This window comes from Saccopteryx leptura, chromosome 4 (genome assembly GCF_036850995.1).
Source record: "Saccopteryx leptura isolate mSacLep1 chromosome 4, mSacLep1_pri_phased_curated, whole genome shotgun sequence".
NCBI lineage: Eukaryota > Metazoa > Chordata > Mammalia > Chiroptera > Emballonuridae > Saccopteryx > Saccopteryx leptura.
Genome location: NC_089506.1, coordinates 33,104,568 through 33,119,187, shown reverse-complemented (window position 1 = coordinate 33,119,187; position 14,620 = coordinate 33,104,568). Strand labels below are relative to the sequence as shown.

Genomic DNA, 14,620 nt, shown 5'->3' with positions numbered 1-14,620 from the left:
TCCCGCATGCGCCCGACCGGGATCCACCCGGCATGCCCACCAGGGGGCGATGCTCTGCCCTTCTGGGGCTTCGCTCTGTTGCATCCAGAGCCATTCTAGTGCCTGAGGCAGAGGCCACAGAGCCATCCTCAGTGCCCGGGCCAACTTTGCTCTAATGGAGCCTCAGCTGCGGGAGGGGAAGAGAGAGACAGAGAGGAAGTAGAGGAGGAGGGGTGGAGAAGCAGATGGGCGCTTCTCCTGTGTGCCCTGGCCGGGAATCGAACCCTGGACTCCTGCACGCCAGGCCGACGCTCTACCGCTGAGCCAACCGGCCAACAGACAGGTCTTTTTTTTTTTTAACACATGCTATCAGGTAAGAGGGACAGATAGATAGGAAGGGAGAGAGATGAGAAGCATCAATTCATAGTTGTAGCACCTTAATTGTTCATTGATTGCTTTCTCATATGTGCCTTGACTGAGGGGCTTCAGCTGAGCCAGTGACCCTTTCCTCAAGCCATTGACCTTTGGGTTCAAGCCAGTGACAATGGGGTCATGTCTATGATCCTGCGCTCAAGCTGGGTGAGCCAGTGCTCAAGCAGGTGACCTCAGGGTTCTGAACCTGATTCCTCACCGTCCCAGGCCAACATTTTATCCACTGCACCACCACCTGATCAGGCTGTTGTTTTTTTTTTTTTTAAATAATCACTAATCTTTCTTGATTTATGTCTCAGGCTTTATGAATAGAACCAGGATAATAACATGTTTTTCTTGATAGAAAATTATAAATCATATTGGGAAATACAGTCTTAAGACTGTATTTTAGTGAGCTGTATGAAATTCTAGGCTCTAAAAAAGATTTTGCAGAGTCTCTTAGTTTATCAATTCCAGAGATAGTCTTGGTCTTCATCTTAAGAACTTAAAGTTTTTGTAGGAACATCTTAGTAAATCAGTATTATCTATGATCATTGGCTTAATTTTCAGTGTCTTATATATGTTTTTTCAGAAGTCCGAAAACCCATGTTAACGTAAGAAATTTCCAAACCTGTAAGAATTTTTTTGAGTTTATTTGAGCCAAACTCTCAACAATTACTGGGAAGCAAAGTCTCAACAGATTGAGAAAGTACTTCTGAAAATGGAAGTTTTGTTACTTATTTTATGTAGCATGAAATTGATTGGATTGGTGATAGATTAGGGAGGTAGGAGAAAGCAAATCGGGAGAAATCTTTGGGATTGGATAATAAGTACTGAGACCTCTTTTACAAAAGACAGTTCATAGTTAATTAACATGGTAACAATAACAATGAGGGGATTTGTGGGTTCCTGCCTTGGTGGGACACATGCCCTGAAAGGGGGCAGCAGGAAAAGAAGATTACCTGTGTGTTATCAGGTACAGTATTATAGAATCAAAAGACGACAGGCTAGATTAAGGTAAGCATTGACCTTTGTTAGAAAAAAATACTTCCCTGGGACATGACTACTCACCATGAACTGCTTTTACTTAGAAAATTTTAATTTCAGAGCATCATGTATAGTTACTTTAGGTCTCAGTTTGCAGGCCACAATGCAGGTTTTACTTAAGCTTTTACTTTACTTGTCAGGTTCAGCATGTGGCTTCTTTTTCATTCACACACACTAGATACTTCATGAGGAATTTAATGGTACAATAAAATATTTGTGAAATTGTTGGAAGGGGCCCTGGCCGGTTTGCTCAGTGGTAGAGCGTCAGGCTGGCATGTAGAAGTCCTAGGTTCGATTCTGGGTCAGGGCACACAGGGGAAGCGCCCATCTGCTTCTCCACCCTTCCCCCTTCCCCCTCTCCTTCCTCTTTATCTCTCTCTTCTCCTCCGGCAGCCAAGGCTCCCATTGGAGCCAAGTTAGCCCTGGCACTGAGGACGGCTCTATGGCCTCTGCCTCAGGCGCTAGAATGGCTTCTGCTGCAGCAGAGCACACCCCAGATGGGCAGAGCATCACCCCCTGGTGGGCACGCCGGGTGGATCCCAGTTGGGCACTTGAGGGGAGTCTAACTGCCTCCCCACTTCTAATTTAGAGAAAAAACTAAAAAAAAAAAAAGGTTGTTGGAAGGACTGAAGAGGCAAGCTCTAGACTGGGCTTTAAGGACTGATTCCTGGGACATTGGTGAACTGACCTTGCAAGGGAATTACTGTATCTGTCTCTGGTTGAAAGAGGTGGAAGTGGGAGGCTATTGCGGAGCTACTGAGTTCTGTAATTGGATACAGAAATGCTGAATTTGGCCATCATCACAACTGCCTTTGTGTAGCTATGAAGGCGAAGAGTAGATACTAGTGTTTTCATGGCTTTGCTTATTATTAAAAAACAGCCAGTATGAGAAGGAAGATGGTCTTTGCTTCATTTCTGCTATTCAGTAATCACTAATACACATTAAGTTGGTGGAACTTTGCTTATATCTAAAGCACAGTCACAAAGGAGTCTAGGAATATAGTTCATAAATTTTCAGTTTTTATGGATAGAAGGCATAGAAGAACATGGGAAGAGATCTTGGATAGTTGGTGACCATATTCAGCATATTGTCACAAACTAGAATGCACTCTGGGTGGATTTAACAGTTAAATACGAACCATAAAAGATAAGGTTAAAAATATAATGACATGTCATATAATGCAGTGATTGCCAAACTATTTTAATAAAGGAACCCTTGAGAAATCTTATGAAAACCAAGTATATGAAATAGAGAAAAATGAATCTGCTGTAGGTGAGATGAGAATAAATAGAGCCAGGGGTAGGGTTGTATTATAGCCTTGCCTTCTAAGAAGCATTATATTTGAGTTAGTCTCTAAGTTTCTGTAAGATAGGGAAGAATGCCATTTGAAAACTTAATTGTAGAGGGAACTTTTAAAGAACTAGTAGAATAAATAACTTAGTTATCTATTGCTATATAGAAGAAAATTACTCCCAACATTTAGAAACTAAAGGCAATAGCAGACTTTTTTTTTTCTTCACTTTCACGTTTCTGTGGGTCAGGAATTTGGGATTACCATAGTTTTCCTGGGTAGTTTTAACTTGGAATCTTTCATGAGCAATTAAGATTTCAACTGATGCCTCAGTGATCTGAAGGTTTCCATGATGAATCACTTAACTGGCTGTCAAATTGAGGGCTGCATGTACATCCACAACATGGCAGCTAGATTCTCCCATGCAGGTATCTAAGAGAGAGAGCAAGTTGGAATCTGCCATATTGTTTATAATCTAGCTTTAGAACTCACACTGTCATTTTCAGCAGTATCTTATTGGTTACACACGTCAGCCATATTCATTGTGGGAATGAACTAGAAAAGGATATGAGTTAACATCATTGCTAGGAGGCAAGAATGAAGAGATTGGAGCCTGGCTATCACACTATTCAAGGAATATGGGCATAGTCAACATATGGAATTTGATATTTTCTAAATTTAGAACCAAACCATTTGATTTAAAAAAAAAAAAAAGCCCTGGCTGATTTGCTTAATAGAGCATTAGACCTGCATATGGATGTCTGGGTTCGATTCCCAGTCAGGGCACACAAGAGAAGCAACCATCTGCTTTTCTCCTCTTCTCTCTCTCCTTCTCTCCCCCTTCCCCTCTTGCAGCCAGTGGCTCAGTTGGTTCAAGTGTTAGCCAGGCGCTAAGGATAACTCGGTTGGTCCAAGCATGTCAGCCTTAGGTGCTAAAAATAGCTCAGTTGATTTAAGCATCAGACCTAAACAAGACTGCCGGGTGGATCCCAGTCTGGGTATATGTAGGAATCTGTCTCACTATCTCCCCTACTCTCATATGTTAGGGAAAAAAAAAAAAGAAAGAAAAGAATTGTTTTTGGAGAGTGGTTGCATTAAATATGGCAAAGGCTGAAAAGCTATAAAGAACGTGATTACATTTCTAAGCATAAAGTCCAAGGAGCAGAGCCTGACAGGCAGTTTATATGAGAGAATGTTAAAAGTTGAGCATATAAAAATATGTTGTACCTAAATAACAGAAATGAACACCAAAGCAGCACTGAAGTGTCAGTTCATAGCTGTTAAAATAATAAAACTTGAAAGATAAGAGAACCTAAACCTAGAGCTGATGAAATTGTGGTAAACATTTGTACTTTCTAGCGGTACTGGATAAAACACAGGGTTTGGAGCATGATTTGGTGGTGCATTTCTCCCTTTCAAGCAATAAGCTATAAAAAATGTTTATTTTGCTCAGCAACCCCACTTTCAGGAATTTATTGTAAGGTATTAATTTAAAAGAAGGAAAAAATCTACAAATGTGAAATAATTTATTTTAGTGTTCTATTATGGATGATAGTCTTAAGTATTTAAGAGTAAGGAAATGGTCAGTAGGTTATCCTGTATCAACTCAGTGGAATATAATCAGTTTAAGGAATATAAATATAAACTTTACTTAAATAAAATAATGAAGAAAAATAAAACAGATTATATATAACATAATTAAAACTGCTTTTAGCTAGTTTAAAAAGGAAAATAGAAAAATAAAAATGGCTATTCTAGAATGATGAGATTATGTTTGGGATTTTTATACCTCTCCCATTTTCCTTTAATGTTAGTGATATTTTGATGATAAACTTCTTCCTACCTCATAAAAGAGACTATTATTTAGTAATAGAAAAGAGGAGAAAATAATCTAACCAGTCCTTTTACCAAAAGTCGTTGCCATCATCATCAGCAGCAGCAGCAGCAGCAAATTTTAGAGGAAAGGGACAAATCTTTTCCAAGTTGAGGGCAAATTGGCTGCTCTAAGTTTTTGAGAAACTTGTAATAACTCTTGGAAGAGGAACCATGTTTTTCTGTTATTAACTCTGATCACAGTAAAAATATTCCTTATGTTGTAGTTGTAGCTTCAGTGCCTTACTTACTTAAATCATGAGCGAATAACTCACTTTAAATTATGGGATTAATTTGAGCCCTGGCCGGATGGCTCAGTGGTAGAGCATCAGCCTAGCGTGCAGGAGTCCCGGGTTCAATTCCCATCTGCTTCTCCACCCCTCCTCCTCTCCTTCCTCTCTCTCTCTTCCCCTCCTGCAGCCAAGGTTCCATTGGAGCAAAGTTGGCCCGGGTGCTGAGGATGGCTCTATGGCCTCTGCCTCAGGCTCTAGAATGCCTCTGGTTGCAACAGAACAATGCCCCAGATGGGCAGAGCATCGCCCCCTGGTGGGCATGCCGGGTGAATCCTGGTATGCACATGCGGGAGTCTGTCTGACTGCCTCCCTGTTTCCAACTTCAGAAAAAATACCAAAAAAAAAAAAAAAAAAAAAATATGGGATTAATTTAAATATATATATGTATATATATTTTTTGTGACAGAGACAAAGAGAGAGGGACAGTTAGGGACAGACAGGAAGGGAAAGAGATGAAAAGCATCAATTCTTCATTGTGCTCCTTAGTTCATTGATTGCTTTTTCATATGTGCCTTGACCAGGGGGCTACAACAGAGCAAGCGACCCCTTGCTCAAGCCAGCGACCGTGGGATCATGTCTATGATCCCATGCTCAAGCTGGTGAGCCCGCACTCAAGCTGGCGACCTCAGGGTTTTGAACCTGGGCCCTCTGCATCCCAGTTCAATGCTCTATCCACTGCACCACTGCCTGATCAGGCAGTATATATTTTTTAGTTATAAAATTAACATGTTACTATAAAAAAATTGAGAGCACAGAAGAGTATAAAATGAAGTGTAAAATTCTTCTTCGAAATGTTGATAGCTCCATATTTTAAGTATGTTATAATTGTAAAGTATATTATAATTGTAAATATATAATTGAATATTTTTGCATATTTTTTCAGAAATGACCTGACTGTATTATATACTTGTATACATATTATCATGTGTACACACATAATGCTTTAATTCAGGCTTAATTAAAATTAGGAGTTAGGTTTTTTATAATCAAATTCATGCACTGTATATTAAATTCTATTTAGCATTAATAAAACTGAATTGCAATATAAGTCCTAATGAGATGTGTATGGCTAGCTTCCAGGAGCATTCTGTTTTCTTTGATATTTTTTGACTTAAGACATTGAATTTTTTGCATTATTCCTTTAATACAATTACAAAATGATTGATTGTTTCCCTTGTGAATTTTCCTGCCTTATTAGGTCATCCATCCTGTTTAAAGTTTTCCCCTGAACTAACGGTTAGAGTGAAGGCCTTACGGTGGCAGTGCATCGAGTGTAAAACCTGCAGCTCCTGTCGAGATCAAGGCAAAAATGCAGTGAGTATCTCCACCTTCACTGTGAATATTTAATTTAGAAATGAAATATGCAACTGGCATTTCCCCTGAGTATGGTTGGGTATTTTTTAGTCACTTGGTCCTGCAGAATTTAGAACAGTAGCCTCTTTAAATTACATATTATTAGTTTCGTATACTTACTCATTGAGACATGGATTATTTCTGTGTAGTTTCTTTTTTCTTTTTTCTTTTTTTTTTTTTTTTGTGAGAGAGGGAGACAGACAGGGACAGGCACACAGGAAGAGAGAGAGAGGAGAAGAATTAATTCTTGGTTGTGGCACCTTAGTTGTTCATTGATTGCTTTCTCAAATGTTCCTTGACCAGGGGCTCTAGCTGAGCCAGTGACCCCTTGCTCAAGCCAGTGACCTTGGTCTCAAGCCAGTGACTATGGGGTTATGTCTGTGATCCTCCAGAGCTTGTGCTTAAGGCGGTGACCTTGGGGTTTTGAACCTGGATCCTCAGCATCCCAGGCCAACACTCTGTCCACTGTGCCGCTGCCTGGCCAGGCTCTATGTACAATAGTTTCTAAAGCATCCTAATTATAAATTTACAGAGATCAGGCTATTAAAAAAATAAATTGTTTGATTAATGTGAAGGCATTTATTTAGGAACAGTTAGTATGTTAAATACAAATTGTCCTTTTTTGAATTATTAAAACAGACTAAAGTTAGTTTATGTCTGATCACTGGGTAAACTTGAAAGTAATGAAACTGGTTCTTATTAAAGATCAGATGAAGCAAAACTCAAAATTGTTTTTGTTAATTCAGACTTTCCATTTACTCAGTTAATACAAATTAAGGAAACTTTTACTATTATAATAACTCATCTCCTTTCTGAGATTGTTGAAGCTTCCAAAGTTTTATGAAGTCATGATCCTGATATGTTTCTGTTTTATAAGGATAAGTGAACTGTCCTTTCTCTTTTTTAGGATAACATGCTCTTTTGTGATTCCTGTGACCGAGGTTTTCACATGGAGTGTTGTGATCCACCACTCACCCGGATGCCAAAAGGTGAGAAATACTTTCTGAAATCAAAGTGGCAATATAAAGGGTAGTTTAGTGAAAGTACTTTTTATTTTGTTAAAATGAAAGAGTTTTTTGCATCTCTTTATTTGGAATTGTGTAAGTAGGAAGAAAGCTGTCACTTAACTGGCAAGGACAGTCTTTCTTTTTAGGCATTCTGACATTCTTATGCAATATGGATTTATTATTATTTTCCTCAGTTTTCAATATTTAAGCATCCAGGAAGGCTGAAGTGGTTCATTTATAAATATTTGCCAGTCCTGTAGCTAAGGGAAAAAATAATTTACTTTATGCAATATTTTAAAATATTTCTATCTTTAAAGGAAGAAGTGAAATTGTATTAGGTCATGTTGATTATATCACTGCTTATCACTTTTGAGGGACCTAGCTCTATTAGAGTCTCTGGTTTATTCAAAACTTAAAAATTTTATTTTAGAAAATAATTTGCAGACAAATAAGTGACCAAATCATGAGTACAAATTAATATTATTCTGTTCTTTAACTTCAGTTGGGATAATTGCCTGTCGGACTTATATCTATCTTATTGTATGCTTATAGTTTCTTTTACTTTTTAGATAGAATTTATTAGGGTGACACTATTAACATAATTATTCAGTTTCGGGTACCTAATTGTACAACACATTTCTGTACACCGTATTCTGTGTTCACCCCTGTAGTTTCTTTTTAAAAATCCAACTAGTTTCCCCTTCTTTGTCTTATCACAGATTTCATTTTCAACTCTGATTTTGTGATTTATAGATTTCTTGAGTAAAAACCTTACAGGATTTTTGATAATGTCTGTTTGGGAAAATTTTCCTGTTGATAGAAAGGTATACTCAACCTTAGGTACAACCAAGTTATTCCACTTTAGGATCTTACTTGAGTCCCTCTTATGCCACTCTGTTGATTATTACCTTTTGAAAAGTCTTAAATTTATATATATTGGAAGGATAAATGCCCTTTTTTCTGCCTTTTCTAGTTACTTAAAATCTGGGCAAAAGGCCTTCTGAGAATCCTTCAAGATAAGAAAGATTTTTCTTAGGACTTTATATCATTGTGTTTAATGCCTACAAAAGAAATTTTATAGCAACTTAAAGTAGGAAATATTTTATTTTGAAATAATTTCAGACTTAACAGAAAAGTGGTAAAATTAGTTAAAAGTTCTCATTGTATCCTTTAGCTATCTTCCTCTAATGTTAACATCTTAGAAAACCATAATATAATTACTGAAATCAGGAAACTAACATTGATGTGATACAGCTAAGTAAGCTGCAGACCTTATTAGAATTTATGGTTCAGAATCTAATTCAGGACTCATATTACATTTGGTTGTTATGTTTCCTCAGTTTCTTCCAGTCTGTGTTAATTCAGCAGACTTTCTTTCCCGACTCAACTTTTTTGAAAAGTATGTACTGGTTAGTTATTTTGTAGAAAGTCCTTCAATTTGGATTTCTCTCTTGTTTTAATCAAGAATAGATTGAAGTTATGAAGTTTGACAAAAGTACCACAGAAGAGATGATGCGCCCTTGTCAGTGCATCATAACAGAGGTGCATTGTACCAGCGTATTAATTTTGATCACTTGATCACAGTGGAGAAACCTGATAGATACCTTAAAGTTATCCTTTTTCTATTTTACCTACAACTTTAGCATCCATCAGTGATTCTTTTTTTTTTTTTTTTTTTTTGTATTTTTCTGAAGCTAGAAATGGGGAGAGACAGTCAGACAGACTCCCGTATGCACCCGACCGGGATCCACCCGGCACGCCCACCAGGGGCGACGCTCTGCCCACCAGGGGGCGATGCTCTGCCCATCTGGGGCATCGCTCTGTTGTGACCAGAGCCACTCTAGTGCCTGGGGCAGAGGCCAAGGAGCCATCCCCAGCGCCCGGGCCATCTTTGCTCCAATGGAGCCTCGCTGATGGAGGGAAAGAGAGAGACAGAGAGAAAGGAAAGGGGGAGGGGTGGAGAGGCAGATGGGCGCTTCTCCTGTGTGCCCTGGCCAGGAATCGAACCTGGGACTTCTGCACACCAGGCCGATGCTCTACCACTGAGCCAACCGGCCAGGGCCCCATCAGTGATTCTTGCTTGGAACAATTTTTACTATGGTATATGATAATGATGATTTTTAAATTTTTATCACTCCTTCTAGATTTATTAATTGGAATTCTTCTGTAGAGAAGAGCTATCCCTTTTCCCCACTTATTTGTTTAATTAGTTTATATCATTACCACCTCACCATATTTATTTTATTCTATGGGTTATAGCTCATTGCTGTGATTATTTCTTAGTTCAGTTTGACCCAGATTTGACTGTTGGGAGCTTCTTCAAGTTGGCTCCTTTGTTCTTTTGATATAGGCCTTTATCATCTCTGAGCACTTCTTGACTTTTCTAGCATCACAAGATGTTCTACATCATCTTATATTTTTCCTGTTCCAGTCCTAGAATCAGCCATTATTCTGTGGAATCCTGTCCTTTTTTCTTGTAGCGAGGTAATTAGAAACTGGTGTCTGGGTGCTAGGTAAACAGCAGACGTTTTTAACTGAGGATCAGTGGACTTCAGATATTTGTGAATCTCTTCCACTTGTTTGTCGAATTTTATGTTTTTGTTTTTCTGGGTTTTTTTCTGGGGGTCTTTTTTCAGATTTTCAAATGAGAGTCCTTGCTTGACCTGAAAGAGGTTAAGAAACTCCTTAGAGTATCTGAACTTTTTCAGTGTATTTATATCCATTGTGCTTTTATGTGGAATGTCCTTTCTTTATAGGCATGTGGATATGTCAAATATGTCGACCTAGGAAAAAAGGACGAAAACTTCTCCAGAAGAAGGCAGCACAGATAAAACGGCGCTATGCTAATCCAATAGGACGTCCAAAAAACAGGTTAAAGAAACAAAACACGGTGTAAGTTGTACTTGTGGCAAGGTGAGGGGAGAAAAGGATAGAGCCTTCTTAATAGTGTAGGATTCCCTTGTTTGCTTTATTAAAAAAATTTCACTAGTTATAACTGGCACTTCTATGTACTAATAATGGCTAACATTTATTGAGCCAAGGCACTTTCTAAGTACTTTACATGTGTTAAATTGTTTATTTCTCCCAACAACCCAATGAAGTAGGGACTGTTGTTACTCTTATTTTTCAAAGATGGGAACTACAGCATAGAGAGATTAATTTGCACGTTTTTATAGTAAATGTTGAGCTGAGATTAAAAGCCAAGTAGTCTGGCACCAATATTTGGCTCTTAACTATTGCCTTACATAAAAAAATAAGAAGGAAAAAAAAAAAGAAGGAAAGTTATGTTACTGTAGCATTTCACAGATCTCTCTCCTGATATTAGTCTCAGTAGTTTATTTCTATTAGATGTACAAATCACTGGATAGCTTCTACTATTGATTGAGGTCATAGCTAAATGTCATTTTTATGTCCTGAGGTAAAATAATATAAGTATTTGATCTAGCAGAAATCAGGATAAAATTATTCCTTAGGGACTAGAAAACTGGGCTATGTCTGGAGGAAGTGGGGCAAGATACCGTAGTTAATTTTGTGTTTTTTGTTTGTTTGTTTTGTTCTTGAGTATCTAAGGTAATTCAATCTTGATGATATGGAAAATACATTTAGGCCTGTAAATCTCTTTATTCTTAAAAATTTTACACACCTTTTCTACATTTAAGGCTATCTTGAAGGTGATATACCTTAAGTGAATGGGCAACAGCAGGTGAAAATATATAGAAACAGCATTGTAGTTTATATTTAAAATCTTAAATCAAGCTTTTTCTACCTATAAAGTGATTTTTTGATTCCTCACTTTCAGAGAGTAACCCATCCTTGTGTTTAAAGGTAAAAGTATAAGTCTGAGTTGGTGCAGAGATCATAGGACTTTATACCTGCAAGGATCTTACTTGTTCTCTGGTCCAACTCTCATTTCACAGATGAAGACTGATGGTTAGAGAGAATGTGATTTGTCCAAGATGTACAGCTAGTAAGTGGCAGAATTATGACTCAAAACATGCCTTCTGACTCCTGGCCTAGGATTCATTTCAAAATAAAATAACTAGGCTTCTCGGATATAGATTTTTAAATAATATTACTTCCTTGTTCATAAAATATTTAGTTTATGAAATTTTCTTAACAATACAAATGGTTTTAAATAAAGGTGTAGGTTATTTATTAAGTATGTAGTAAATAGAAACCTTATACAGATTTCTTTTTAATAGTTACCCTTTTCCCTGTTTGATTCTTTAATAGTTACCCTTTTCCCTGTTTGATTCTTTAGATCAAAAGGTCCCTTCAGCAAAGTTCGAACTGGCCCTGGAAGGGGTCGGAAACGTAAAATCACTCTCTCCAGCCAATCAGCATCATCGTCATCAGAAGAAGGATATTTAGAGCGAATAGATGGCTTGGACTTCTGCAGAGATAGCAGTGTCTCCTTAAAATTCAACAAGAAAACCAAAGGGCTCATTGATGGCCTTACCAAATTCTTCACCCCTTCCCCCGATGGGCGGAAACCACGAGGGGAAGTGGTAGACTACTCTGAGCAATATAGAATCAGGAAAAAGGGCAACAGAAAATCAAGCACTTCAGATTGGCCCACAGGTAAAAGTTTATTGACTTAAAAACAAAAGTATTCCAAAAGTGTATTATTTGAAGTAACACTAGTTATCTGGAATAAAGTTATATTTTATTATTACAAATTTATTATGCAATATAAGACTGTATTAAAGATACATATTTAATAATAATAAGGTGATAACTATGGCAAGAATTTAGAGGCTATAGACATGAAGTTGCAGAATGGGCAAGTACGAGTTCTTCGACAAAAGAAGGTGCTTTTGGGTCTCTCTCTTCCCCTCCCGCAGCCAAGGCTCCATTGGAGCAAAGATGGCCCGGGCGCTGGGGATGGCTCTGTGGCCTCTGCCTCAGGCGCTAGAGTGGCTCTGGTCGCAACATGGCGACGCCCAGGATGGGCAGAGCATCGCCCCCTGGTGGGCAGAGCATTGTCCCTGGTGGGCGTGCCGGGTGGATCCCGGTCGGGCGCATGCGGGAGTCTGTCTGACTGTCTCTCCCTGTTTCCAGCTTCAGAAAAATGAAAAAAAAAAAAAAAAAAAAAAAAAAAAAAGAAGGTGCTTTTGTGGTAGAACCACCAAGAGTCTGCTTATAGAAATTTGGGTTATAATCTTAATCTTGATTCAAAGATAACTTTACATTTCATATATTACAAAATAGATCATGTGATGAGCATTATGATGCTTAAATTATTCCTGGAAGGAAATTGGTAAGAGTAAGGGTAGATAAAATGCTGTTGATTTAAGCATAAGGAAAGGAATAAAATATATGCAAATATAAGGTCACTGATTTTTTTACTTTAAATTTTGGCAAATCTAGTTATAATACTTCATGGAGTACACTTTAAAAAGAGAGAGAGAACCATAGCTTCAGACCATTTGCTTATATATCAGGCTAAGCACTCTACTTCTTTACGTAGAAAATATCTGTAGAGAATACTTAGTGGTGTAGCAGGTGATTCTATTCAGAGAAAATTTTGAATAGCTATTCAGATAATTATAGCTTAAGCTAACCTTATTTCTTGAGTGCTTTGAATTTAGAGAACCTAACCCTGTGAAGGAAGTAGAAAAGGCTCTGAGTGAAGTAGAAGAATGAGATTGGAATTTTTTGGATCATAAGCCTCTTTTGTGTCATATACTATACTATACTATACTATACTATAAGAGAATTTCTTTTGAGGGGGCTATGCGTGGGGATTCTTGTTTTTATTAATCCTTGCATACTTTTACTCTTTTTTTTTTTTTTTTTGTATTTTTCTGAAGTGAGAAGCGAGGAGGCAGAGAGACAGACTCCTGCATGGGTCTGACCAGGATACACCCAGCATGCCCACTAGGGGGTGATGCTCTGCCTATCTGGGGCGTTGCTTCATTGCGACTGGAGCCATTCTAGCACCTGAGGTGGAGGCCATGGAGCCATCCTCAGTGCCCAGGCCAACTTTGGTCCAGTGAAGCCTTGGCTACGGGAGGGGAAGAGAGAGTTAGAGAGAAAGGAGAGGGGGAAGGGTAAAGAAGCAAATGGTCTCTTCTTCTGTGTGCCCTGGCTGGGAATCGAACCCAGGACTTTCACACGCCGGGCCATGCTCTACCACTGAGCCAACTGGCCAGGACTTGCATACTTTCACTTTTTACAATACTGCTTTTACAAAGTAAAACATTACATTTTTTTAAAAGAAAAAATAGCTAAGTAAGGCTGACAATAAGATCTATCAATAAAGACTCAGATCTCTTACCACACACCCCATGAGAATTTCTGCACTTTGATTTCCTTCCTCTGAATATCTCATTGGTGATTGTAATCACTGCTTCCTCATTCTTGCTTATATAAATGGTTGATTGGTCCATTGCAGAAGTGAAAATCCTCATCATTACTCTTTGAGCATTTAAGTACTTCTCATGTCTTTATCAGCCATGTAGACTGTAGATAAGGTCCAGTTGAGTATGTTTATCTAATAAACTATTCAGGTTGTACTTACATGAATAGAATCTCATAAAGCAGATCTTAATGAAAGGAGGCATTTTGAATTAACCGTTTCATTGTAGATGGATTAGAAGAATTTGCTGGAAAGTTTTAGAAATAGAAATTATTAGAGCAAATATATCAAGTATGTGGAGGGCCAATATTGAGCTTTAGGCGTTGGTCTGAGCTTTTGCTTTAATTGGCTCTGTCAATATGAGTTTTAGAGTTTAAGGAACAATCTTGCACCATCTGATAAATAAGGATACTTAATGCCAGAGGTCCCCAAACTTTTCACACAGGGGGCCAGTTCACTGTCCCTCAGATCGTTGGAGGGCCGGACTATAAAGAAAACTATGAACAAATTCCTATGCACACTGCACATATCTTATTTTAAAGTAAAAAAACAAAACGGGAACAAATACAATATTTAAAATAAAGAACAAGTAAATTTAAATCAACAAACTGACCAATATTTCAATGGGAACTATGCTCCTCTCACTGACCACCAATGAAAGAGGTACCCTTCCAGAAGTGCGGCGGGGGCCGGATAAATGGCCTCAGGGGGCCGCACGTGGCCCGCGGGCCATAGTTTGGGGACCCCTGCTTAATGCTGTACTAGATGTGTGCCTGCATCTATCTGTGTCATGCACTAGGGGGCATTAAAGTCACATAGTATCTTGAAATTATATATATATATATATCTATCTATCTCCATCCCCTCCCCCAGTTTGGGAATATTGTAAACAGTGAGTCCTTGTCCTTTTTGTTACAGTAAATGAATAACAGCTTATATGTGTATAAAGTACATATAGCACATATAGGAACAGATGTCCTCCCCCTTCTCTCTCTCTCTCTCTCT

The 14,620-nt window shown here is 38.2% G+C and overlaps 1 protein-coding gene across 2 annotated transcripts in view; it reads left to right on the top strand.

The window, feature by feature from the left end:
* Positions 1–14,620, top strand: part of KAT6A (lysine acetyltransferase 6A) — a 135,277-nt gene that overhangs the window by 70,653 nt on the left and 50,004 nt on the right. Inside the window, exons 4-7 of one of the 2 annotated variants that reach the window (XM_066380409.1) lie at positions 6,093–6,208; positions 7,155–7,236; positions 10,011–10,125; positions 11,516–11,835. In XM_066380409.1, coding sequence (XP_066236506.1) covers positions 6,093–6,208; positions 7,155–7,236; positions 10,011–10,125; positions 11,516–11,835 — 633 coding nt within the window. Of the gene's footprint in view, positions 1–6,092; positions 6,209–7,154; positions 7,237–10,010; positions 10,147–11,515; positions 11,836–14,620 lie in introns of both variants that reach the window. The other variant, XM_066380408.1, reaches the window with a different exon arrangement.